At 47.4% G+C, this 27,021-nt stretch overlaps 1 protein-coding gene and 1 pseudogene across 4 annotated transcripts in view; one reads left to right on the top strand and one right to left on the bottom strand.

Moving 5' to 3' along the window:
* The window catches only part of TAOK1 (TAO kinase 1), a 1,366,047-nt gene that overhangs the window by 473,916 nt on the left and 865,110 nt on the right, over positions 1-27,021 (bottom strand). For all 4 annotated transcript variants that reach the window (XM_085649205.1, XM_085649204.1, XM_085649206.1 and 1 more), the window contains exon 13: positions 26,790-26,921. In XM_085649205.1, the coding sequence (XP_085505331.1) occupies positions 26,790-26,921 (132 nt within the window). The remainder of the gene's footprint in view (positions 1-26,789; positions 26,922-27,021) is intronic.
* LOC146858343 (endonuclease/exonuclease/phosphatase family domain-containing protein 1 pseudogene) lies at positions 16,423-17,381 on the top strand (annotated as a pseudogene).

The raw sequence follows: 27,021 nt of genomic DNA, 5'->3' as shown, positions 1-27,021 counted from the left end.
GTGCTGCTTACAAGCCTGTGACAGGCGCCCGGTCCCGTCTCGGAGATGTCCTTGTCGAGTCTCCACCTCAGCGCCAATGCAGTTTATTTCAGAGAGGTGGCGGATTGGACAGCGCCATCTTGGATATTTTGACCCATCTTCTCTCTCGTCATTAAGGGCAAGTGTGACCGTCTTAGGGCCTCGCGAAACCCACAAATCTTGATGTAACTGTTGAGTAAAAAGGGCTTAAAAATACCAAATTAGGATGCGGGCGCTCAGAAGAGACACATGGTGTAGTGTGTCTGCCCATGCCACACCTGATATGCACCTTAATATTGCATTTTCCACTTATAACAATAACACTTCACAACATTTTCCATATTACACCACAAATCCACTCCATCATTCTTGCCTCCTAAGTCAATTTGACATGATGAACCAAAGAAACTAATTGTTTTCATGCAACTGCCTCCTACAACCTACCAGTTATTCATAGGGTCCACTAAACAACAAAATGTATCTGTCTTTTTATGACTACCTTTTCAAAAACATGAGCTTTAAATTATAAAAAATGTAAGTTTACTTAACTTAAGTGATATTACTGGTCATGTCATTTTGATGTCACAAGTCAAGTCAATAAAAAATGGCGCGATGTGTAAGTGGTGGGCAGTGCAATAAAAGGTGACTTTCAGTGCTCTTTAGGTTATGGATCACAACCATGCATTTCTTTCAAATGTAGTTGGGTCTGTGGATGCATGTAAGCGTGTGCGCGCGCGCACACACACACACTACATTTCTTGTGAAAAGTGTTCTGGGAGAGCTCTACAACATCAATGACAATAGAGAAGGATAATGTTACTTACCCAGTAAACATCTGTTCTTGGCATTTACAGCTGTAAATTCACATGCTTTGAATACTCCTGCCATCTAGTGTTAAGTCCGGATGTTTGCAGTTTGTTTTTCTTTGAAGAAGTCTTTTCCAGTCACGAGGTAGGTGACTACGACTTTCGGTGATAGTGCGCTCGGGCATCAACACCATTGTTAGATTGTTTTTCCGCAGAGGGTGAGAATCGAGTTAGTAAGAGTAGAATAGAGTTGTCCATGCTTATGTATGTATACTAAAGAGAGAACTGCAGTAGCTACAGGTACCCAGAGAGGCGGGTGGGTGCATGTGAAGCTACAGCTCTACATGCCAAGAACAGATGCTTACTGGGTAAGTAACATTATCCGTTCAAGGCATGTGAGCTGTAGATCACATGCTTGGCATATATTATATAGCAGTATTCTCCCAAAGCGTTGGCTAACCTGTAGCTACTGGAGTTGTCTGAAATAGTGTTTTAAGTACTGATTGGCCCACATTAGCTTGTTGTCTCGAAAACACATCTACACAATAGTGGTGAATATGTGCGGTGTAGACCATGTTGCAGCTTTGCAAATGTCAACTATGGGGCTGTTTCCTAGGAAAGCCATTGTAGTCCCTAACTTGCGAGTGGAATGCACTCTAGGGGGTACAGTTAGAGTTCTTTTTATTTTTAGCATAACCAGTTTGAATGCATTTCAAAATCCACCTTGCAATACCTGATTTGGAGATAGGATTACCCTTGTGTGGTTTGTGTAAAAGTAACAAAAAGCTGTTTGGTCTTATGAAGTGAATTTGTTCTTTTGATGTAATACAAAAGTGCTCTTTTAACATCTAAGGTGTGAAGACCTCATTCTGTACCAGAATCAGGTTGAGGGAAGAATACGGGTAATTCTACCAACTGATTTATGTGAAATGCAAATACTAGTTTAGGTAGAAATTTGGGGTTTGTAAGAAGAACCACTTTGTCTCCGTGCAGTTGGAAAAAAGGTCCTTTGATAGTTAGTGCCTGTAGTTCACCCACTCTCCTCAGTGAAGTGATTGCAATGAGGAAAGTAGTTTTCCAAGAGAGAAACTGTGGCTCGCATTTATAAATGGGTTCAAAAGGTGGCCCCATCAACCTTGTGAGGACTATGTTAAGATTCCACACTGAGCAGGTGGGAGTCTTGGTGGTATGACTCTTAAGTCCTTCCATGAAAACTTTAATTACAGGCACTCTGAAAAGTGATAAATGTTGCCTATTTTATAATATGCAGCTATTGCAGCGAGATGTAGCAGAATGGAAGTGTAAGCCAATCCTTACTGATGCAAGTGTAACAGATAGCAAATTATGTTTTGTATGGAAGCATCAAGAGAGTTGATGCGATTGTTATTGCAATAAATAAAGCGTTTCCATTTAGCTGTGTAACAGGCTCTTGTGGTAGGCCTTCTGGCCTCCCTGATCATGTTCATGCAGTCTGGTGGAAGGTTCAACTAACCAAACTCTATGACTTCAGGTGCCAGATTGCGAATTTCAGTTGTCTTGGGATCTGGGAGTGTAATTTCTCCATGACTGTGTGAGGAGACTGGATGTTAGGTGCAGCTTTTGATACGGGACCAGAGACAGCTCATACAGGTTTGTGAACAATGGTTGATGGGCCCATGTGGGAGCTACTAGGATCAGTGTGAGGGATGTTTGCCTGAGTTTCCGAACCACAAATGGAATGAGTGGGAGAGGCAGAAAAGCATAGGCAAATATCCCTGACCAGTTCATCCATAGTGCATTGCCCTTGGAGAGTGGGTGTTGGTACCTGGAGGTGAAGCTTTGGCATTTTGCATTTTGTTGTGTGGCAAACAGATCTAGCTGAGGGATTCCCCAACTTTGAAAGTATGGGAGGAGAACCTGAGGGCAGGGGTGGTGCGTCCATTAGGGAGCGTGGGCATAGCCCCACTAATTAATTTGAGGCACGAGTTGAGTTTCAAGCGTGCGTGCCGTTGCTGCCATCACTCTCTCTGTCTCACTCACTGGAGGCAGTCGGCTCAGAAGGGGGCGGGGCAGCCGCAGCAGGACAGAGTTCAGTGCAAGTGCATGACGAATGTACAGGTGGCTGGTGGAGCGCACAGCAAGAGTGCGCATGTTCTGTTTAGGGCTTAAAGGTTTTTGCGACCAGCCCGAACATGCGCACTAGGCTGCTCATTAGAAGAGCGAGGATTGTTCCATGCCGCTCTTCTAAGGAGCAGCCTAGTGCGCATGTTCGGGCTGGTCACAAAAATCTTTAAGCCCTAAACAGAAGATGCGCACTACTGCTCAAGCCAGCCAACCAGGAGCGAGCGTAGGTTCTATCCGAGACGTTAGACCTACGGGTCCGGACTCCGGCATAAAGTAAAAGTGTGTGGTTTATATAAGGACCATGGGAGGAAAGAAAACAAGTTACTTACCTGTAACTACAGTTATCCAGTATTGGTATCTTTCATAGATTCACATCCCTGAATCATTCCCCGTCGCCGAGGCGGGAGTCTCGGTAGATAAAAAAGTAGTGCCAAAAAATAATTAGTAGTAGTAGTAGTAGTAGGCCCAAAGAGAAAAGGCCCTAAGGCCTATATCTTAGAAGCCTATCTACCTTGTTATGTAAAATAACCCAAGAATTGGTAGCAACCAATCAGACATCAGCACCCTTCTAGAACCCTCTCAGCAGAGCCAGCTCTCCTCAGATTTTCCTAGCACGAGTGGGAAGCTTATATCCCAAACATAGAGAACTGACTCTGCGGGGAGGAGGGTGGGTGCATGTGAATCTATGAAAGATACCAATACTGGATAACTGTAGTTACAGGTAAGTAACTTGTTTTCTTATCCAGTATTGGGGTATCTTTCATAGATTCACATGCCTGAATCAGAGTAGCAAGCAGTATGCCAAGCATACAGTCGTTTGCGGATGGTGGGAGACTATTGCTGATACACTCCCAATTACGCCCGCAACTTGATAAGTAGAAGGCATAAGAGGTTTTCTGTTAAAATTCAAACATCTATCTTACATAAAGAAAAGACAATGTAGCTTAAAATATAGCAATTATAAACAGTAAATTGAAGAAACATATATAAATATCTGACCTTAGTTTAACAGATGCTGAAGGACGGCTTGTCCTACCGCTGTATCCTCCTGCAGAGTAGATTGCAGACAGTAGTGCTTCGTGAATGTGTGAACATTCCTCCACGTTGCAGCACGACAAATATTCTCCAAGGATACTCCTGCGAACAATGCAGTAGATGCTGCCATAGTTCTAGTAGAATGCGCCTTGACCTTTCTTTGTAATGGTTTATTGGCTTTATCATGACAAAAATGAATTGTAGAAGCCAACCATCTGGCTATAGTCGCTTTAGTCACAGCAGACCCAAGTGTAGCTTGACCATAAGCTACAAGCAATTGATTGGAACGCCTGATGTCCTTCGTCCTTTGCAAGTAAAATTTCAGACAGCGTTTTATATCCAGTGAATGCAACGCTCGCTCAGCTGGAGTGGCTGGATTTGGGAAGAAAACCTTTAGTTTCACTGGCTCATTTAAGTGGAACTGAGTCGGAACTTTAGGGATGAATCGTGGATTTGTCCTGAGAGTAACAAAGTCTTTGGAGAACTGCAAAAAGGGTTCTGAGATGGTGAACGCTTGAATCTCACTGACTCTTCGAGCCGATGTAAGAGCCAAAAGAATAGCTACCTTCCATGTTAAAAATTTTAGCTCAGCCTTGTGGATAGGTTCAAAAGGCCTTTTCATCAATTGAGCTAGAACTGTGTTCAACTCCCACTCTGGAGGAGGTGCACGAATTGGTGGAAAAACGCGGAATAGCCCCTTCATAAGGAATATGCTACTTACCAGTATGCATCTGTTCTTGGCATGTAGAGCTGCAGAGTCACACACTGAGGATAAGATCGCCATCTGGTGTTGGGCTCGGATGATTGCAGGTTGTTGTTGTCTTCGGAAGAAGCCTTTGGTCACGAGGTTGGTGACTCCTCCCCTGGACAACAGTGCGCATGGGCATCCACTCCATCGGCAGATTGTTTTTCGCCATGATGGGAAAAGATGGAGTATATAGAAAAGAAAGAAAGGATGTCTATGTGTAATGTCCAAGTAAGACGGATGCTGGAACAGATACAGGTCCCGGGGAGGCGGGCGGGCGTGTGTGACTCTGCAGCTCTACATGCCAAGAACAGATGCATACTGGTAAGTAGCATATTCCGTTCGAGGCATATGAGCTGCAGATCACACACTGAGGATAGATTATACAGCAGTGCTCCCCTTAGCGGTGGTCGCCTGTATCCGTTGCAGCAGCTTGAAATAAAGTTTTTAGGACAGCCTGGCCCACGGAGGCCTGTTGTTTGGCCTGCACGTCAACACAATAGTGTTTAGTGAAGGTATGCGTGGTAGACCATGTGGCTGCCTTGCAAATGTCTTCTAAGGGAATATTGCCTAAGAAGGCCATAGAAGCCCCTATTTTACGCGTGGAGTGCGCCCTAGGGGGAACTGTAAGTGTACGTTTAGCCTTGAGGTAGCATATTTGGATGCATTTAACTATCCACCGGGCTATTCCTGATTTGGAGATCGGGTTGCCTTTGTGTGGTGGCGCGAAAGCAACAAAGAGTTGTTTTGTCTTTCGAAAAGGTTTTGTCCTGTGGATGTAATAAAGCAAGGCTCTTTTAACGTCTAAGGTATGTAGGGCCCTTTCAGCTACCGAGTCTGGATTTGGGAAGAAGACCGGTAGTTCTACTGATTGGTTAAGGTGGAAAGGGGAAATCACTTTTGGAAGAAATTTAGGGTTTGTCCTAAGAACCACTTTGTTACGGTGTAGTTGTAAGAAAGGTTCCTCGAGTGTAAGGGCTTGTATTTCACTTACTCTGCGGAGGGAAGTGATTGCGATAAGGAAGGCTACCTTCCATGTTAGGAATTGCAATTCACATTTGTGCATAGGTTCAAATGGGGGACCCATGAGTCTTGTTAGAACCACATTGAGATTCCACACTGGTGCAGGTGGCAATCTTGGGGGAAGAATTCTTTTGAGACCTTCCATAAACGCTTTGATGGCTGGTACCTTAAAAAGGGACAGGTGTTGCCTATTTTGCAAGTAGGCTGCCAAGGCTTCTAGGTGTAAACGTATAGAGGAATACGCTAGATTGCATCTTTGCAAGTGTAGTAGATAGCAAATGATGTTTTGGATGGAAGCATCCAATGGATGTATGTCATTATTAGCGCAGTAGATGGCAAATCGTTTCCATTTAGCGGCATAACACGCTCTAGTAGTAGGTCGTCTGGCTTCCTTTATGATATTCATACAGTCTGGAGGGAGATTGAGGTAACCGAACTCTAGGACCTCAGGAGCCAGATCGCTAGGTTCAGTGTTTGAGGATCTGGGTGTCTGATTTCTCCATGGTTCTGGGTTAATAGATCCGGGGAGAGGCGTAGCTTTTGATGTGGAACTAAAGATAGTTCCAGAAGTGTGGTGAACCACGGTTGACGTGCCCAAGTGGGAGCCACTAGTATTAGTGTTAGTGACTGTTGTTTCAGTTTGCGTACCACAAATGGAACTAGTGGGAGAGGCGGAAAGGCGTACGCAAATCTGCCTGACCAGTTCATCCATAGGGCATTGCCCTTCGACTGTGGGTGTGGAAACCTGGCGGCGAAGGTTGGGCATTTTGTGTTTTCGGGAGTGGCGAACAGGTCTATGTCTGGTTGTCCCCACTTTTGGAAGAAGGGGAGTAGAACCTTGGGGTGTAGTTCCCATTCGTGGATCTGTTGTGTGTGGCGACTTAGGAGGTCGGCCACTTGATTGTGGATCCCTGGGAGATGTTCTGCTAACAGGTAGATGTTCTGGGGAATTGCCCATCTCCAGATTTGCTGTGCCAGTTGGGACAGTTGGAGAGAGTGTGTCCCTCCCTGTTTCTGTATATAATACATTGTCGTCATGTTGTCTGTGCGTATGAGGACAGTTTTGTTCTTTAGGTGAATTTGAAAGGATTTTAGTGCTAGGAACACTGCTAAGAGTTCCAGGTGGTTGATGTGGAGCAGTTTTTGTTGGCTGGTCCATCTGCCCTGAGTGGTATGGTGAAGGAGGTGGGCTCCCCACCCCGTGAGAGATGCGTCTGTAGTTAGCACAACTTGTGGAAGAGGCTCTAAGAACGGTCTCCCTTTGGACAGGTTGATGGTGTTCCACCATTTCAGTGATCGAAGTGAGCGACTGTCCACCAACACCAGATCGGTAAGTTGTCCGTGAGCTTGGTTCCACTGTTGTGCTAAGCATTCCTGTAAGGGACGCATTTGAAGTCGTGCGTGTGGGACTATGGAGATGCATGACGCCATCATGCCTAGGAGCTGCATGAACACTCTTGCTGGAAGAGATGGATGAGTTTGAAATTGAGAGATGAGATTTTGTATACTGGCTATCCTGGCTGTGCTGGGATAGGCAATGGCTTTGGATGTATCTATGGTTGCTCCTAGATACTGATGTAAGTGGGAAGGTTGTAGGTGGGATTTGGGGTAGTTGATAGTGAATCCCAAATCGTGGAGAGTTTGAATCGTGCGATGAGTGTGGAGAACGCATTTTTGGTATGTATTGGCTTTTATGAGCCAATCGTCCAGATAGGGGAAGACATGGATCTGTTGTCTTCTGAGATGCGCTGCCACGACTGCTAGGCACTTGGTGAACACTCTGGGTGCTGTTGTTACTCCGAATGGGAGAACTGTAAATTGATAGTGTTGCCCATCTACCACAAATCGTAGATATTTTCTGTGAGCGGGATGCATAGGGATGTGAAAGTATGCGTCCTTGAGGTCCAATGTGGCGAGGAAGTCTCCCTGTTGTAAAAGTGGGAGGACTTGTTGGAGAGTGGTCATGTGAAAATGATCCGAATGTATATACTGGTTTAGTAGTCTGAGATCCAGTATGGGCCTTAGTGTTTTGTCCTTTTTGGGAATGAGGAAGTATAGAGAATATACCCCTTTTCCCTGATGTTGAAGGGGGACTGGTTCTATCGCATGTTTTTGTAACAGGGATTGAACTTCTTGTTTGAGGAGAGAGAGATGATGCGAGGACATTGGACGTTGTTTGGGCGGTATGTTTGGGGGGGATTGTATGAGTTCGAGGCAGTAGCCAGACTGGATAATTTGTCTTACCCACCTGTCTGTGGTGATGGAAGTCCAGACAGGCAGGAATTGTTGGAGTCGCCCCCCGACCGGAGTGGAATGGTCTGGGGGGAGTGGTGGCAAGTCACTGTTTGGTGGCTGGTGAGGTGCGGGTGTTGTTGTTGTTGCCCCGCCCTCGACCTTTGTTATTGTTTCCCCTATAACCTCCCCGGAAATAACCTCTGTTAGGGGATGTTTGTCCAGAATTTTTAAAGGTGGACGTGGTCTCAGTTGATGTGTTTTTGGAGCCTCCTCTGTAAAAGGAGCGACGAAAGGAACCCCGGTTTTGATGAGACTGCAGTGCTCCCATAGACTTGGCAGTTTCATTATCCTTTTTCATTTTTTCTAATGCAGTATCCACTGCAGGGCCAAATAGCTGCTCTTGGTTGAAAGGTTGAGCTAGAATTGCGGTTTGAACCTCCGGTTTAAAACCGGAAATACGGAGCCAGGCATGTCGTCTGAGTAAGACGCTAGTATTGACCGCTCTAGAAGCAGTGTCTGCTGCATCTAAGGCGCATTTAATGGAGGCATTAGATATTAATTTGCCTTCTTGGATGAGGTCAGAGGCCTGGGACTTAAAAGGTTCAGGCAGATGTTGCATAAGGTCCTCAAGTTGGTCATAATGCGCTCTATCATACCTGGCTAACAGGGCCTGGGTATTCGCAATACGCCAATGGTTAGCCGCCTGCGCGGCGACCCGTTTGCCCGAGGCTTCTAAAAGCTTAGACTCTTTGTCTGGGGGAGGCGTTTCTCCAGTTGTCTGTGAGTTAGCGCGCTTCCTGGCATTTGATACGACTAGGGAGTCTAAAGGGAGCTGGGCCTTAATGTATGCAGGGTCTTGCGGGGCTGGTCGGTACTTTTTTTCGATGCGTGGGTTGAGAACCCTAGCTCGAACAGGGTCCTTAAAGACTTCAGTAGCATGCTTTATAACCCCTTTGATCATGGGCAGTATGTGAACAGTCTTTTGTGACTGCTCAAAGGTATCAAGGAGAAAGTCCTCTTCAAGGGCGTCTGTGTGCATTGTAACGCCGTGGAATGTTGCTGCCCTATTTATAAGTTGGCCGAACCCTAGGTGGTCATCAGGAGGGGAGGGCTTGGAGGGGTAGGTAGTGGGGTCAGGCATGTCAGGTATAGGATAAGACCAGTCATCCATGGGTGCTGGGTCTGGGAACGTAAAAGGGTCGTTTGGATCAACAGGATCATTAAATAAATCAGGGTCCGCCCCTCCCCCTAAGTCATCATTATCATCCTGTGGAGGAGGTGAATGATAGGGAGATGGTAAAGGTAAAGGTAAAGGAGAATCAGGAGGAGGAGGGGGGGACGGGTTAGGAGGTAAAACAGGAGAGGAAGGACGAAGTGGTGAAGTAGCACAGTCCTTTTTCCGTATGGGAGCTGGGGGAGGTGTAGTGTCCAGCTTCCGCTTTTTATATGGGATGGCAGTCACATGTCCCGTGTTAGGATTGATGTAGATCCGCTTCTGAGTAGGATCTGGTCGAAAAAGTTCATCTGGCTCCGAAGGTGGTGTCTGTGACGTCCGCTTCGGGTCTTTATGAGCTTTTTTCGGCGGGGACGCAGTTTTTGGCGTCGACGATTTTTTCGGGTCCGATGGATTTTTCGGTGCCGACTGAGTTTTCGGTGCCGACTGAGTTTTCGGTGCCGACTGAGTTTTCGGTGCCGACTGAGTTTTCGGTGCCGACTGAGTTTTCGGTGCCGACTGAGTTTTCGGTGCCGACTGAGTTTTCGGTGCCGACTGAGTTTTCGGTGCCGACTGAGTTTTCGGTGCCGACTGAGTTTTCGGTGCCGACTGAGTTTTCGGTGCCGACTGAGTTTTCGGTGCCGACTGAGTTTTCGGTGCCGACTGAGTTTTCGGTGCCGACTGAGTTTTCGGTGCCGACTGAGTTTTCGGTGCCGACTGAGTTTTCGGTGCCGACTGAGTTTTCGGTGCCGACTGAGTTTTCGGTGCCGACTGAGTTTTCGGTGCCGACTGAGTTTTCGGTGCCGACTGAGTTTTCGGTGCCGACTGAGTTTTCGGTGCCGACTGAGTTTTCGGTGCCGACTGAGTTTTCGGTGCCGACTGAGTTTTCGGTGCCGACTGAGTTTTCGGTGCCGACTGAGTTTTCGGTGCCGACTGAGTTTTCGGTGCCGACTGAGTTTTCGGTGCCGACTGAGTTTTCGGTGCCGACTGAGTTTTCGGTGCCGACTGAGTTTTCGGTGCCGACTGAGTTTTCGGTGCCAACTGAGGTTTCGGTGCCAACTGAGGTTTCGGTGCCAACTGAGGTTTCGGTGCCGATGGACTTTCAGGCATCGATGTTGAAGAACGTCTCGGTGCCGGTGGAGACTTCGGTGCCGAGGAACGTTTCTGTGCCGAAGGAGATTTCGGTCTTGGAGCCTGTTTCGGTGCCGACAGTGGGTGTTTGGGTGCCGAGGGTGTTAAAGGCACAATCAGGTGAGGTTTGCTCGAGCCCGAGCCACCCACAGGCTTAGATGTCTTCGGAGCCGGGCCCGAGGGCGGGGCTTCTGAAGAGGATTTCCGGTCGCGACTGGGCCCAGCTGGCGGAGTCTTGACCAATGCTTTTTTGGATGGGGCAGGGGCAGGGGGGGTGGTACTCACACGCTGCCCTGGAGTGATGAGGTCATCGGAATCGTCGGCCTCGGACATGATCTCGAGATCTTCGGTGTCGTCTTCGGGAACATCTTGAGCAAAGATGTCCTCCGGTTCTGGAGCTGGTTTGGCCATAATATGGCGTCGGGGCTGGTCGGTACTTTTTTTCGATGCGTGGGTTGAGAACCCTAGCTCGAACAGGGTCCTTAAAGACTTCAGTAGCATGCTTTATAACCCCTTTGATCATGGGCAGTATGTGAACAGTCTTTTGTGACTGCTCAAAGGTATCAAGGAGAAAGTCCTCTTCAAGGGCGTCTGTGTGCATTGTAACGCCGTGGAATGTTGCTGCCCTATTTATAAGTTGGCCGAACCCTAGGTGGTCATCAGGAGGGGAGGGCTTGGAGGGGTAGGTAGTGGGGTCAGGCATGTCAGGTATAGGATAAGACCAGTCATCCATGGGTGCTGGGTCTGGGAACGTAAAAGGGTCGTTTGGATCAACAGGATCATTAAATAAATCAGGGTCCGCCCCTCCCCCTAAGTCATCATTATCATCCTGTGGAGGAGGTGAATGATAGGGAGATGGTAAAGGTAAAGGTAAAGGAGAATCAGGAGGAGGAGGGGGGGACGGGTTAGGAGGTAAAACAGGAGAGGAAGGACGAAGTGGTGAAGTAGCACAGTCCTTTTTCCGTATGGGAGCTGGGGGAGGTGTAGTGTCCAGCTTCCGCTTTTTATATGGGATGGCAGTCACATGTCCCGTGTTAGGATTGATGTAGATCCGCTTCTGAGTAGGATCTGGTCGAAAAAGTTCATCTGGCTCCGAAGGTGGTGTCTGTGACGTCCGCTTCGGGTCTTTATGAGCTTTTTTCGGCGGGGACGCAGTTTTTGGCGTCGACGATTTTTTCGGGTCCGATGGATTTTTCGGTGCCGACTGAGTTTTCGGTGCCGACTGAGTTTTCGGTGCCGACTGAGTTTTCGGTGCCGACTGAGGTTTCGGTGCCGACTGAGGTTTCGGTGCCGATGGACTTTCAGGCATCGATGTTGAAGAACGTCTCGGTGCCGGTGGAGACTTCGGTGCCGAGGAACGTTTCTGTGCCGAAGGAGATTTCGGTCTTGGAGCCTGTTTCGGTGCCGACAGTGGGTGTTTGGGTGCCGAGGGTGTTAAAGGCACAATCAGGTGAGGTTTGCTCGAGCCCGAGCCACCCACAGGCTTAGATGTCTTCGGAGCCGGGCCCGAGGGCGGGGCTTCTGAAGAGGATTTCCGGTCGCGACTGGGCCCAGCTGGCGGAGTCTTGACCAATGCTTTTTTGGATGGGGCAGGGGCAGGGGGGGTGGTACTCACACGCTGCCCTGGAGTGATGAGGTCATCGGAATCGTCGGCCTCGGACACGATCTCGAGATCTTCGGTGTCGTCTTCGGGAACATCTTGAGCAAAGATGTCCTCCGGTTCTGGAGCTGGTTTGGCCATAATATGGCGTCGAGCTCTTCGGTCCCGGAGGGTCTTCTTCGAACGGAAAGCGGAACAAGCTGGACAGGTGGACTCGTTGTGTTCCGGCGACAGGCAGAGGTTGCAAACCTCGTGGTGGTCACTGTGGGGGAACTTCGCTCCACACTGGGGGCATTTTTTGAAGGGTGTCCTGTCCATCAGCCGCTTCCGGAACCGGTCCGAGTTGATGTCGACGTCGATGGAATGAAGATTAAAGAGTTAAATCGATTGCTGGAAGTTTTCTGCTGGAGCGGAAAAAAGTTCATCCGAACCCAATGGCGGAAAAAAACAATCTGCCGATGGAGTGGATGCCCATGCGCACTGTTGTCCAGGGGAGGAGTCACCAACCTCGTGACCAAAGGCTTCTTCCGAAGACAACAACAACCTGCAATCATCCGAGCCCAACACCAGATGGCGATCTTATCCTCAGTGTGTGATCTGCAGCTCATATGCCTCGAACATTGTTTTATTAATGAAGAGGAACAGAGCGAAGGTTTAGAGGTACTCTTCCTGAATCTTGATAGAGCCGCAAGATGAACTTTAATTGATGAAAATGCAAGTCCCGATTTGGCTAGGGATAACAAATAAGGAAGGATTTGCTCTACTGGAGCTTGTAAAGGATGGACATCCTTCCCCTCGCACCAATGACAAAATCGTTTCCACTTCAAACGATAAGTTTTTAAAGTACTTTGTGCGCGTGACTTAGATAGAATCTCACGGCATTCCTGTGAAATGGTTAGATCTTTGTATTCTAGGAAATCAGGAGCCATGCGTGCAAGTGCAGCGACTGTGGATCTGGATGGAGTATTTGACCCCTTTCCCTTGTCAACATCGTCATTGTTGGTATTAGACGGATGGAGCTGTGAGCTAGAAGAAGCAGCTCCTGGAACCAATATTGCCTTGGCCAACGGGGTGCAATCAGGATGAGGCGGCAATGTTCCATCTTCACTTTGCGGATCACTTTCGCAATTAGTGGTATCGGGGGAAAAGCGTACGCACAAAGCCCTGACCATCTCATGGACAGGGCATTTCCTCTTGATCCCTGTTGAGGGAATCTGCTTGCGTAATAGCGGCATTTCTTGTTTTCCCTTGTAGCAAACAAATCCAGTGCCGGTTTGCCCCATGACTGAAAAATTTCGTCTAGTTGCTTCTGCTCTATCTCCCATTCGTGACAGCCTGCCAGGGATCTGCTTAGGTTGTCGGCCAACGTGTTGTGAAGGCCCCTGACGTGCTCCGCTCGTAAGGATATCTTGTGTGTTGTAAGCCATTCCCATAGTTCCTGAGCTTCCTGCGAAAGGGACAGTGACCTCGTTCCTCCCTGTTTGTTGACGTAATACATGCTGGTAGTGTTGTCCGTTCGGACCAGCACTGAGGCCCCTGCAATCCTCGGGAGGAACGCCTGCAGAGTGAGAAAAATGGCGCGAAGCTCCAGTCTGTTGATATGTTGTTGGCGGTATTCCTGGGACCATCGTCCCTGAATCTGTAGATCTTGGAGATGTCCTCCCCACCCCTCCATGGAGGCGTCTGTTGTTACCACGAATTCTGGAGGAGATGTTAGAAAAGAAAGGCCCAAAGTCAGGTTTTCCATCCGTGACCACCAATGCAGAGAGACTCTCATGTGAGGTGTTATCCTGATGGAGTCGTTGAACGACCCCAAGGCCTGTTTCCATTGTAGATGTAACTGTTCCTGCAGAGGTCTCATTCGGAGCCTTGCTAAAGGTACAAGATTTATAGTTGAAGAACACATCCCCAGCAGAGACGCAAACCTCCGGACAGAAACTGACTTTCTTCTTGCGATTGAAAGTGCTAGCTTTTGTAAACGAAGTTGACGTTCCTCTGACAAGAATGCCTTGCATTGTTTGGTGTCCAGCATTGCTCCCAGAAACTGAATTCTCTGTAGAGGGAGCAGTTGAGATTTGCTGTTGTTGAGAGTGAGGCCTAAGTTTGAGAATAGACTTAGGCATGCTGAAACTGCCTCTACGGTAGTCTGCTTCGAAGGGCCTTTGAGCAGCCAGTCGTCCAGGTACGGAAATACCTGTATTCCCTGTGACCTTAGAGTCGCTGCTACTGGTGCAAGACACTTTGTAAAAATTCTTGGAGCAGATTTCAGTCCGAACGGAAGGACTTTGAACTGATAGTGGACGCCAGCCACTACAAATCGCAGGTACTTGCGATGCTTGGGAAGGATAGGAATGTGGAAGTACGCGTCCTCCATGTCCAGAGAAGCCATAAAATCCCCCTTGTTTAGGCAGCTCAACACTTCGGCCAGTGTAACCATCCGAAAACTCTGCTTCTTTAGAAATTTGTTGAGCTTGCGGAGATCCAGAATCGGGCGCCACTCCCCTGACTTTTTCTTTATGAGGAAAAATCGAGAATAGAACCCGGTTCCCTTCTGGGGTGAAGGAACTTTCTCTATTGCGTTCTTGCGGAGCATTATTAAAGCTTCTTTGAACAATAAGTGAAGACGAGGGGGAGGGGGACCCCTGGGCGGGGCAGTAGGGGGTTGTTTTGAGAACTCCAGGGTGTGACCGTTTCTGACTAAGTCGATGACCCAACGATCCGAGGTGATCTCCTCCCAATTGTGAGCAAAAGCTGTTATCTTTGCTCCTACTGGGAGGGAAGGAGGGATGACTGGCGTCCAGCGTAACTCATTGCTTCTTGTTGGCGTCGCGACCCTGATTGTTCGATCGCCTTCTTCCTCCCTGACGAGAGAAACTATTCGAGGAAGATTGCCTGTAAGATGATCGTCCATAAGGCTGTCTATATTGAGACTGATATTGTCTATTTTGCTGACTTTGATAATTTCCCCTTGAAACAAAGCCTCGACCTCTTGCACCACGGAAAGATCCCCGTTTGTATTGGAGAGCAGCTAGTGACTTAGCTGTATCCGTATCAGTCTTGATTGCTAGGAGGGCCTCGTCTATATGTTTCCCAAACAAGGATTCTCCATCATAGGCCATATCAATGATCTTGGCTTGAACCTCTGGCCTAAAAGATGTTGCTTTAAGCCATCCTTGACGCCTAAGAACTGCTGCCCCTGCAAGCTGCCTAAAGTTGGTATTAGCAATATCCAGAGCACAGTCTATGATCTCTGATGCGGCTCGTTCTCCCTCTAGTAGCATCTTCCTTGCCTCTTGTTGACGATCTTCAGGAATGAGATCTATAAATTCCGATAATTCTGACCACATCTGGCGGTCATAGCGACCAAGTTAGGCCAAAGAGTTTGCAGCTTTGATAGAAGTTGCCGCCATAGTAGAGAACTTCTTACCGATAAGGTCCAATCTTCGTCCTTCCCTATCCGGCGGCGTGGTTATCGGGATATAGTCGCCGTCGACGGGGTCTTCGCCGTCGACGGGGTCTTCGCCGTCGACGGGGTCTTCGCCGTCGACGGGGTCTTCGCCGTCGACGGGGTCTTCGCCGTCGACGGGGTCTTCGTCGTCGTCGTCGACGTGATTTTCGTCGTCGACGGGGTTGTCGTCGACGGGGTTTTCGTCGTCGATGTTGTCATCGACGATGCTGACAGAACTTCCTTTAAGCTCGACGTCGACGCAATTGTCGACGGAGTCTTAGACGCCCTAGGAGACATGATAGGTGACGATATCGAAGTAGTGGAGACTGTAGCCGTCGACAGAGGAGCCGCAGAAGTCACAGAGATAGTATAAGATGATCCCACTGACAAAGTCTTAACCTGAGATTTACTCACGGTTTTTGTAGTTGAAGACTTCTTGGATCTGTCAGAGTCTTGTGACTTCTGTGAATGGTCAGAAGTTACATGAGAGGCCTTATGATGTTTTCTCCCTTCACTGGAAGAACTATCAATTGATCTAGCTCTCTTGCTAGATGTCGAGTCCTTGTCATCCTCCTCAGCCGAGGAAGATTTCAACCATAACAAAACTCTTGCCTCTCTGTCCCTTAAGGTCTTAGGAGGGAAAGTCCGGCAAATTCTACAGTCCTTAGCAACATGCTTAGGATGTAGTCAATAAATACACTCCTCATGCTGGTCGTCTACATGGACCCTCTTCTTATCACAGGTCCTGCAGGGTCTAAACAAAGCTTTTTTGTCAGACATGACTGAAGAAAAGAAGAAACTGAGTAGGCACTCAGGGAGACTCCCTTCCACACGACGTGCGGTGAAAATCTGAGGAGAGCTGGCTCTGCTGAGAGGGTTCTAGAAGGGTGCTGATGTCTGATTGGTTGCTACCAATTCTTGGGTTATTTTACATAACAAGGTAGATAGGCTTCTAAGATATAGGCCTTAGGGCCTTTTCTCTTTGGGCCTACTACTACTACTACTACTAATTATTTTTTGGCACTACTTTTTTATCTACCGAGACTCCCGCCTCGGCGACGGGGAATGATTCAGGCATGTGAATCTATGAAAGATACCCCAATACTGGATAATCTGGGATGCCATCGCTCCATCCCCAAGGACCCGTCGCATCGGACTTCTGCCAGAGAAGCCACAAGTTCAGCGCGGCCTGCAACTTCAGCAACATCCTCGTGGTGAACCCGGAGAGGCTGAACATCAACGCGGCCACTGAGGAGCTCATGACGCTGCTGGGGGTCACGCGCTCGGTGGCCAGAGCATCGTGGAGTACCGCGAGTACACAGAGGGGGTTTAAAAAGGTGGAGGAGACCTGGCTCGGGTGCGCGGGCTGCCAAGCTGGAGCAAGAGAAGTTCGAGATCTGCGTTGGCAGTACCGGCAGGGAAAGCTCCGGGCATCACTCCCCCAGTACCTTTCTGCTAAGGAAGGACAGAGGTGAGCACCCCCTGGGTCACCAACGCCTGTCCTCTGTTTCTTCTGCAAACGTCACCAAACTCAACATCAACACGGCCACCGCCGCCCAGCTGATGAGCCTTCAGGGCGTCATGGAGGCCATGGTGCGCGGCATCATGCATTATCGCACTGAGCACGGACCTTTCCGCAGTGTGGAAGACCTGGTGAAGGTGGGGTCTGTCAGCGCCTCGTTCCTGGAGTGATTCAGGCACCACGTGTCAGCAGAGAAGTCCAGGCCACCATCCACCGCCACAGCCAACAATAACGGGGGGGCTGCACTTCGTCGCCAGGCCGCACCCCAGCCCCACTTCGCTCAGCTTGCAAAGTTAGGACTTAGATTTCCCTCCTGGGGGCCCCACGCAGCTCATCTCCACCCGCCCCCCAGTGGAAGTGCTCGCTGGGGTGCGGGACGGCCAGCCTGTTGTCAGGGTGGCCACCTGGAACCTGCAGAACTGCTACTTGGAGAAGGCCACTAACCCCGGGGTGCGACTCATTGCGAGAGGTGGTGTGCATGACTCTGCTGGAGAAAAGGTAAGAGGGTTTAGCTGAAGTAGTGATGTTGTGTTTGCCTTTTTAATTGACAGTTTCGACTTTGGTGGTGATGTGCTATAGGCTGGAGTGTTGGAATGTACGCTTCCTATTATGTGCCTGTTTACTTCTTAGATTTTTGAGCGCATATCATATGTACAAATATCAAACTTGCAAGGTGCACAATGTTTGTGAAGCACAAGCCTACCTCACATTTTGCGATGCATTTGTGTGTAGGTGGTTTTATTTAAAACATAAAAATAGGTGTATTATTTTAATGTGCAGATTGAAATAGGTCCAAAGTAAGCAAATAGTTCATATATTTTTTTCAGTTGCAAAGTCCAGCATTTTAGTTTGGCCTTGTTATAGGGAAGTAGCCAGTCCTTCAGAAAATTTGGTTGTTGAGTCTTCAGGTGAGTTATGTGTCTGAAATGTAATTTGAAGAGGTAGTTATTCTGAATTTGCATCTATGCATGCCGGTACTTAAACTGAAATGGATGTTTGGAGTGAATTCCACAAGACAAGAAAATAGGCTCAAGGAGTTGCTAACAACGTGGTTGTGGCTATACCCATGGGGTGAATTTTGATGAAATTAAAATCAGTCTGTTGGCTAGTTTGTTTTCCTTTTCATGTGCTATTTTCATTGCGTTTTGTTTTGGAAATTCAAATGAATGCAGAATTTTCATGAGTGTTGCAGTGTAGGGGACAAGTTGGTGTCTCAAAGCTGCTATGATGCTTGTCTCTGAGCTTCCTACAGCTTGATAGCATGGAAGTCATATTCAGGGCCAGGGTTGGACTGGCCAACAGGGCAAGCAGGCAGTGCCTGAGGGTTGATTTGAGTCCAGAACAAATCTCGCAGACCAATTCCGCTGTTATAACAAGAGATTGCTATAAATTTAACCTTTGCCCTGTTAAGAAAACAGGTGTCTTTCGTCCAGTTAGGATCTGTGAACGTTAAAGTGCTTTGCTGCCGCAGGAAATGTTTCCAGGTTACATATATTTTTTCGATGGCAAGGCATGTTAGAAGATGCTCGCCAAACTCTTTTAAAGGAGCGGAGGTGAGGCACAGCAACAGTTTAGATTGTAATTATAGTTTTATTTATATAGCACGTATTACCCCTGACGAGGCATCTAAGTGCTTAGATGTCTTAGTGTGTGTGTGAGTTTGATTTCTGGGTGAGACTGGGCCTGTCCAGATATCGAAGTGCTCAGATGTCTTAAGAGTGTGTGCATGTGTGAGTTTGATTTCTGGGTGAGACCGGGCCTGCTCGGTGTTCCTTCTGCAGGGTCGGACTAGCCTAATACAAAGGGCAATCTGCCAGTGCTCGTTGGGCTGGTCTGACAGCTGTGTGTGGGCCTGTATTTTTGTGGCTGTATGTTGGCCCATTTTGTGTTCTGCTGCTACCTGGGTTCATGTTTACTGTTGCTTTCTCTGATCATATTACCGCAGACATTCACAACAGCAAAAACACAAATGCATGCTGTCTAAGGTACTGTAAGATAACTATACACTATCACCATGTCTTCAAAAGTTCAAATTTGCCCTGATTTGCAAATGTCATCATGTGGGCCGGTTTGTAGCTATCTAGAGTCTGCTTTTATTTTTGTGCCCATGCTGGAGCGTATTTTGTGTTCCAGACAGTCTGAGGCTGACCTTGATATTCTTCATGTGTTTCTGAAAATAAGGTTTGGTTGGCGGAACGCGAAGAGTTTACCTAAGTGAAACTGCCTAATAATGGTGATAAAATTGTACAAGATCACAGAAGCCACTGCAGTACTGACAAATGAGGGCTGAACTGCAAAGCTGGATACAGTAATGACTGTTTCCAGAAACAAGTGACATGTGATCTTTGCACTGGTTGAATGTGCGTGCTGCTTAGGGGCAGACAGTGCTTAATTTGAGCCGATGATTTCTGGCACTTAATTGGCAGCACAGGCACTTATGACAGTCCGCTACATAGTGGGTTGTTTGCCTAATTTAGAGTGAGCAAAACAACAGTTGTTTACTAATTTATTATACAGTTACAAATGCTAATACCTGGGGACCTGTAATAGTCTGAACTGTCACACTTGTAGGGGTGAGATGGTTAGCAGCTAGTTTGGTACTGTCACTGGTAGCGTTAGCAGAGGCAATGGGTGGTGTAGGCTGCAGTGGCCTCCTGATGAGGGCCCTGGCACTTTTTAGTTTTTTACAAATTAAGCACAGAGGATAGAGTAGAGGGGCTTAGAGTCAAAAGCTTTCTCTTTAACTGCCTAAAGGTACCAACCATTTTATGCTACTTTGAGCTGCAATAAGTAGGGCTCAGTGTGTCATGATGTACGCACCATAAAGCTGTGTTTTAAATGGCATATCCTCCAGAGCAATGCACTTTACAGGATGGAATGCTCTTTCAAAGGAAACCGAGCCCTGACCTGAAAGAGTCTACATAAAACAGCAACTGACTGCTGAATGGTTATAAAATGAGCATCCAATTCCATGATGTTGTAGTTGTGCATTTTTGTGTAGCATATTTCTCTTGTACAGTTCATACTTTTAACAGAGTCACCTACAGGCATTTTTAATGGGAGACCATTGAGAGCTTTAGAGGCTGAAGGCAGCGCAAATTTCTCCCAATGCCTGTCAGTGGGTCAAAAAGGTGCTCAGAATAGTTGGTCATCCAATCCTTAACCTCTCTGCTGAACATACTGAGCAATGGTCACTTATTCCAGATGCAATTGTGATTCTGTGCAACTATGTGTGAAGGAGGTACATGCTTGCAAAAATATTGAGAAGGCAAAAGTAAATAAAAATACAATGCTTACAGGTGAGTCGGTGCGTTGTGTGTTTGGGGGTTGTGAAGTTCTCTGGTTATATTGCATAAGCATCTACCTATGTCATTATCATATGAAATCTCTTAATTGATGTCATATCTACACTTTCACAATTGCTTTATTTAACCTTCCTGCTTCTCAAATTTGCTTGAAAATGCACCATTTACCCACTCTTTTTTCAAACATTTCTCGGATGGAGAACCCCCCGTACCTCCCTTAAGATGTTCAGGCTGGCTCGCTGGAACTCACTCGCTACGGTGTACTCACACAGAAAGTTTACGCCACCACTTTCAAATGTCACCAGCCACCAATGCCTGAGGGTGAAGGTCCCATTTGTGTATTTGCTGCCTTTGTTTGCTGAGGAGGTCTGTAATCTGGTTGTTCACTCCTGGGAGGTGTTCCTCTAGGAGATAGATTTTGTGGTGAATGGCCCACCTCTAGATTTCTTGGTGGGGATTTCTTGGGTTAAGTGGGACAGTTGGAGAGAGTGTGTCCCCCCCCTGTTTTTGTATGTAATACATGGCTGTCATGTTGTTGGTACGAACTAAGACAGCTTTGCCAACGAGGTGAGTTTGAAATGCCTTGAGAGCTAGAAAGATTGCTGACGTGGAGCAACATTTGCTTTTGGCTCCATAGGCCTTGCACCATATGGTGCGGAAGATGCGCTCCACAGCCAGTGAGGGACGCGTCCGCTGTTAGTACAGTCTATGGAACCGGGTCTATGAAGGGCCGTCCTTTTGTTAATTGTTGTGCGTTCCACCACTGCAGAGAGCGATGAGTACGGCCGCTTACCAACACTAGATCGGTTAACAGATCCACGTGATTGGTTACACTGACTCGCTAGGCATTCCTGAAGGGGACGCATGTGCAGCCTGGTATGGGGAATGATCATGGTGCAAGATGCCATCATTCCCAGTAGTTGCATATACACCTGAGCTGGAAGCGAGTGATTGGATTGAAACTGGAGAACTAAAGCCTGAATGTTGAGAATTCTGGCTGCGTTGGGAAACGCCAAAGCCTTCTGAGTATTTAAGGTGGCTCCTATGTAATTTTGAGTATTGGTAGGCTTGAGATGTGATTTTAGTATACCGACTGTGAACCCCAGTCGATGTAGTAACTGAGTTGTTCTGTGAGTGCGCTGGAGACATTTTGGATGCGTGCATATGCGTGATATGGACAGATCATCGCAAAACCAAAGGAAATGATGGACGGAGTGTTGAACATTGCAAGCACTCACCCCCAGTCAACTGATCTGGGTTTAATCCACCACCTTTCTTTAGCCCACTCTGCCACCCCAGTTCAGACAGATCATCACCTATTGAAGTTTGCCATCCCCTCCGCACCTAAAAAGAAATCTCATCCGGATAATGAGTCTGTATTTCGTAGACCCTGGCGTAAAGACTTCAGCTTTTATCCCCTAAACCACGAATCGAGTGTCGACTACGATGTATTACAACTAAATAATGCTATCGTAACCACTCTAGATCTAATTGCCCCGGTTCAGAACATTAGGCCCAAGATCAGAAACTCTCCTTGGTTCACTGATACACTTAAGGCCACTAAACGTTTGTGCCGTACTGCAGAAAAACTGTGGAGGAAAACTAGAAATCTCGTTGACCGCGACAACTATAAAAAGATGCATAATGGTTAATGCTCGACATCAAACTAGCTAAAAAAACATATTTGGTCGATAGAATAAATATGGCAGAAAATTCCTCTAAGGAGTTATACCATATCCTTAAAGAGTTCACAACCACTACCAACGCATCCACAGCGCCCGTCTCTCAAACGTGGACGGACTCCCTCTCCGACTTCTTCGAGGCCAAAATCATGAATATCCATCGTACCTTTCCGCCTACCCCTGCACATATTGACACTGACCTGGAAGTACTCTCCCAGATTCCACTGAGCTCAGGTGACCTTTTATTGAATTTTAAGGAATGCGACCTCAAGTCGGTCGCTGAGGCCATTACAAAAATCAAATCTGGCTCCCCTGATGACCCTTTCCCTCCTAAAATATTCTCCTCACTGGCCCCTACAGTCCTGACCAGACTTGTAGGAATTTTCAATAAGTCCTTAAAAGCTGACTTTCCATTGTGCTGGAAAAAAGCGAGAATTAGGCCTATTCTAAAAAAACCTTCGGCAGATCCAGAAACATTCTTGAACTATCGGCCAATTTCCCTGCTACCCTATTTTGGAAAAATACTGGACTCTCTAGTAAATAAGCAGCTCGTAAATCATCTCGAGAGCCATGATCTTTTGGATCCCTCCCAATCCGGTTTTCGTGCGACACATAGCACAGAGACGGCACTGATTGAGATCACGGACAATATCAGATTAGCCTTGGATAAGCAGCAGTCAGCCATCCTCATTCTGCTTGATTTGTCGGCGGCCTTCGACACCATCTCCCATCATATACTTGGAACGCCGACTTTGGGAGATGGGGGTCAGGGGGCCGGCCCTAAACTGGTTAAGCAGTTATTTGAGGGATCGCAAAACCATGGTCCAGATGGGTAACATCACGTCTAGTGAACGAACGGTAAAGATGGGTGTTCCTCAGGGCTCTATATTGAGCCCCACCCTTTTTAATCTTTATATGACCCCGCTGGCCACTGTGATTAGACAATATGGCTTTGATGTCAGATCTTATGCGGATGATACTCAGATTCTAATCACCTTGGGCTCTGACCCCGGGGAAACTAGGCAGCGTTTTAAAGATTGTCTGATCCAGGTGGATGAATGGATGTCATCAAACTGTCTCCAATTAAATGGAACTAAAACGGAGATCATGCTGTTTGGCAAAGCAGCTGACCATTGGACGCATGACTGGTGGCCGTCTAGGCTCAGCCCATGCCCTTCACACAAGAACGTGGTCCGGAACTTGGGCTTCTACATCGACAATAACCTGTCTATGAGTGGCCACGTAAAGCATGTGATTAGCACATGTTATGGTGTTATGCGGAGCCTGCGTAAAGTGTTTAAGTGGCTTCCTCTCGAGGCCCGTAGACCTCTAATACAAGGCCTTATCATGAACAGAGTGGATTATGGCAATTCGCTTCTGCATGCTATTAATTCAGATCTCTTGGCTAAAGTTCAAGTCCTTCAAAATACGGCCGCCAGGTTAGTCCTGGACTGTCCATATAGGACCCCGGCCCGCTTCTGCTTAAACACCCTTCATTGGCTCCCAGTAAGAAAACGAACTCTTTTTAAAACACTATGCTTAACTCACAAGCAAATGTATGGAAACGGTCCCAAGTATTGGCTGCCGAAACTTCGTTGGTACCAACCCTATAGGGCTCTGCGCTCCAGTGATGCTGCCCTGCTTACCCCCTTCATGATTCACATTGCTAGGCAGGGTGGCCGTGCCTTCTCTTATTTGGCACCCTTTTCATGGAACAAGATGCCTTATCATCTCCGTAACATGCCTGATCACGGTGATTTTCGTAAGAAGTTAAAGACCTGGCTCTTTGGCAATTAATCTGTGGCCCTCTTTTCTTTTCGGAGTGTTTCTGCAAACGCCATGAGACTCTCTGAGTGATATGTGCGCGATACAAGTACCTTTGACTTGACTTGACCTGCTGGCTTTGATAAGCCAGTCGTCCAAGTAGGGGAAGGCATGGATGTGTGGTCTTCTCAGATGAGCAGCTGCTACCGCCAGACACTTTGGAGGCAGTGGTGACTCCGAACTGGAGAGCCTTAAACTGGTAATGTTAAACCGCTATTACAAATCTGAGAAATTTGTGATGAGCGGGATGGACTGGAATATGGAACTAGGCGTCCTTTAAGTCTAGAGTAGACACAAAGTCACCCTTTTGCAGAAGTGGTAGTACTTGTTGAAGTGTTACCATGTAAAAATCGTTTGACTGTATGTAAAGATTTAGTTCTCTGAGGTCCAATATTGGTCTGAGAAAACCGTCATTTTTGGGTATTAGAAAGTAAAAGGAGTACATGCCAGACCCATGGTGTTGTGGTGGTACAGGCACTATAGCTCCTTTTAGAAGGAGAGGTTGCACCTCTTGTTTGAGGGGGTGTAGGTGAACCGGTGAAAGTTTGTGTGACTTTGGGGGAATGTTTCGAGGATTATTGATGAACTCCAGGCAGTAACCAGAACTGATCATTTCCAGCACCCACTTGTCTGTTGTTATGGACTGCCAGACGGGTATGAAATCTGAAACTCGACTCCGACAGTTGTTAAATGGTCAGGGGGAGTGTAGGGAAGTCAATGCTTTGTGTTGAAGGGGGGAGGTGCGTGTACTCGAACCTCTCCCTCTACCTTTGCCGTTGTTTTCTCTGTAACCCCCTCTGAAGTAATCCTTAAAGGCAGAGGGTTGTGTTGTTGTTTTTGTACGTGGTGTTGGTCTCTGAATAGGTATTTTTCGACCCTCCACGGTAGAAGGAGCCATGTACTTTTGTTAGCTAAAGGGATCTCATGGATTTGGCCACTTCAGTGTCTTTCTTCATTTATTTCAGTGAGGAATCTACCACCGGGCCAAAGAGGTGTTTTTTTGTCAAAGGGTGTGTCCAGAATGTAAGTCTGAACCTCAGGTTTGAAACCAGGCATGCCTTCTTAAAAGGACACTGGTGTTTACAGCTCTAGCAGCAGTGTCTGCAGCATGTAGGGAGCTTCTGATTGAATTATTTGAATAGAGTTGTCCTTCCCTCACTAGATATTGCGCTTTAGTTTGATGTTCAGTGGGCAGAAATTAGAGCAACTGCTCCATCTTGTCCCAATACACCCTGTCATACCTTGTGAGCAGCGTTTGCTGCCTGAGAGGCTACCCTTTTCCCCGAAGCGTCAATAAGCCTAGTCTCTTTATCTGGGGGTGGAGCATCCCCTGTTGTTTGGGAGCAGGCCCTTTTACGTGCGTTGGACACCACTAGGGAGTTCAATGGTAATTGTCCCTTTATGTACAGATGGTGCTGGCTTGTACTTTTTATCTTCCCTAGGGGTGAGGATACGGACCCTGACAGGGTCATTAAATATGTCATCGACTTGCCTGATCATACCTTTAAGCATAGGGAGTGTGTGCGATAACTTTTGTGTGCTTCTAAGTGTTTCAAAAAGGAAATCCTCTTCAAGGGATTCTTTGTGCAGCTGTACACCATGGTAGTTGGCAAATATACCGAGCAGTTCTAGGTAACCTACGCTGTCGTCCGGTGGAGAGGGCTTGGTAGGGTAGAGGTCAGGATCATTTCCTGTGGGAGAGTCTGTATTATAATCTGCCCATGGGTCTGGGAGTAATGGTGCATTGTCCTCATCATCCTGATCTTCAGGTGTATGTGGTGGTGAGTGCTCCGATGAAATCAGTAAAGATTGAGGCTGAGGAGAAGGAGATGGAAGGGGAGGAGGAGAAGGCTTAGTCCTGACATGCTTTCTTTTTAAAGGAATGTGGTAGGTCTCCTCTGTGCCTTTCCTTTTAAGGGTCACTTTTGTGGTGATATGTCCAGTACTTGGATGGATCTACATCGGTCTCTGTTTCGGATCCGGTTTGGTAGGCGGAACATCGAAATGTTTTTGAGATGGAATCGGCACATCTGGTTGTTTCGGTGCCGAAAGTTTCGGTATTAATGATTTTGTTGCCGAGGTTTTGGATCCTGATGATTTTGGATCCTAAAGTGTTTCCGGCGTCAAAGGGGACGGGCCGGAGCCTGACTTATACCCTGAAGGTTTCGGATCAGAGCCCGTTTTCGGGTGGCTCCGCGCCGGAAGGCTTTTGGGTGTGTTTCGGTGCCGAGCCAGAGGGCGGAACATCGGAAACATGTTCTTGTGCCAACTGTGGCCAAGAGGCGGAGGTTGGACCAGAGCCTTCTTCTTGGACTGAGGTGAATTTTGGGGCAAGTTAGAGTTGTGTTCACGGTACGCTGCCCTTGCGGGATTTTGCCATCAGAGCCATAGTGAGAGATGGAGATGGAATTCTGTTCTTCTTCGGCTCCCATGGTGTCTCCGACTTCTTGTTCCGAATCTTCTCCAATGAACTACAGAATGGAACTTGCGTGTTGGCTCTCCATGTCATGACATCGAGCCAAACTGTCACGAAGCGTCTTCTTGGAGCGGAAACCCTTGCACGCTGCGCAGTCCTGTTCTCTGTGCTCCGGAGACAAGCACAGGTTGCACACCTCGTGTAAGTCGGTGCAGAATTTGAATGGAGTCCGTTCCATCGACTGCGAGGCGGTCCGAAGAGGGTTTTTTTTAGACGTAAATACGATATGCGGCGAATGGGATACGAGATTGAAAACAATACCGTAGAGGATAAGTGGATTGCGCACCGAGGGAAAACAAAGAAACGGTGTTGAACCAGAGCGCAGCAATTCACATCCGAACCGGATGGCGGAAAAAAACAAACGATGGAGTTGATTCCCATGCGCACTATCACTGAAAGGAGTAGTCACCTACCTCGTGACTGGAAAAAACTTTTTATAAGAAAAACAAACTGCAAACATCCAGACCCAACACTAGATTGCGGAAGTATGCAAAGCATGTGGTCTACAGCTCACATGCCTTGAACATACAAATCTTTCCACTGCCTGATCATCCCCAAAGTGCTATTTACATAGTATTTCAAAGAGTTTCTGAGGCAATTCTATAGAACTAACACAAACTCACCAGTGAAGCTGTGCGAATGGTGGCAAAGTGTTCTCGGTTGCGGTAGTGAGACTTGTGTCGTGATACTTGGGGTGGAGACTGTGGCTCAGATGGCCGTGATCTGGGCTCCGGTTCTTCACTGTACTCTTCTTCCTGATACACAAAAACGACCACATAGTCAGAAATGCTGTATAAGCATTTTGCAGCAAGCATTTTTCTTTTAAGAGAAATTCAGGCCACCAAGTTCAGATAT

Source organism: Triturus cristatus, chromosome 3_2 (genome assembly GCF_964204655.1).
Source record: "Triturus cristatus chromosome 3_2, aTriCri1.1, whole genome shotgun sequence".
In the NCBI taxonomy this organism is placed as follows: domain Eukaryota; kingdom Metazoa; phylum Chordata; class Amphibia; order Caudata; family Salamandridae; genus Triturus; species Triturus cristatus.
Note: the sequence above shows the minus strand (reverse complement) of the source record. Positions and strands in the feature narration are given on the sequence as shown.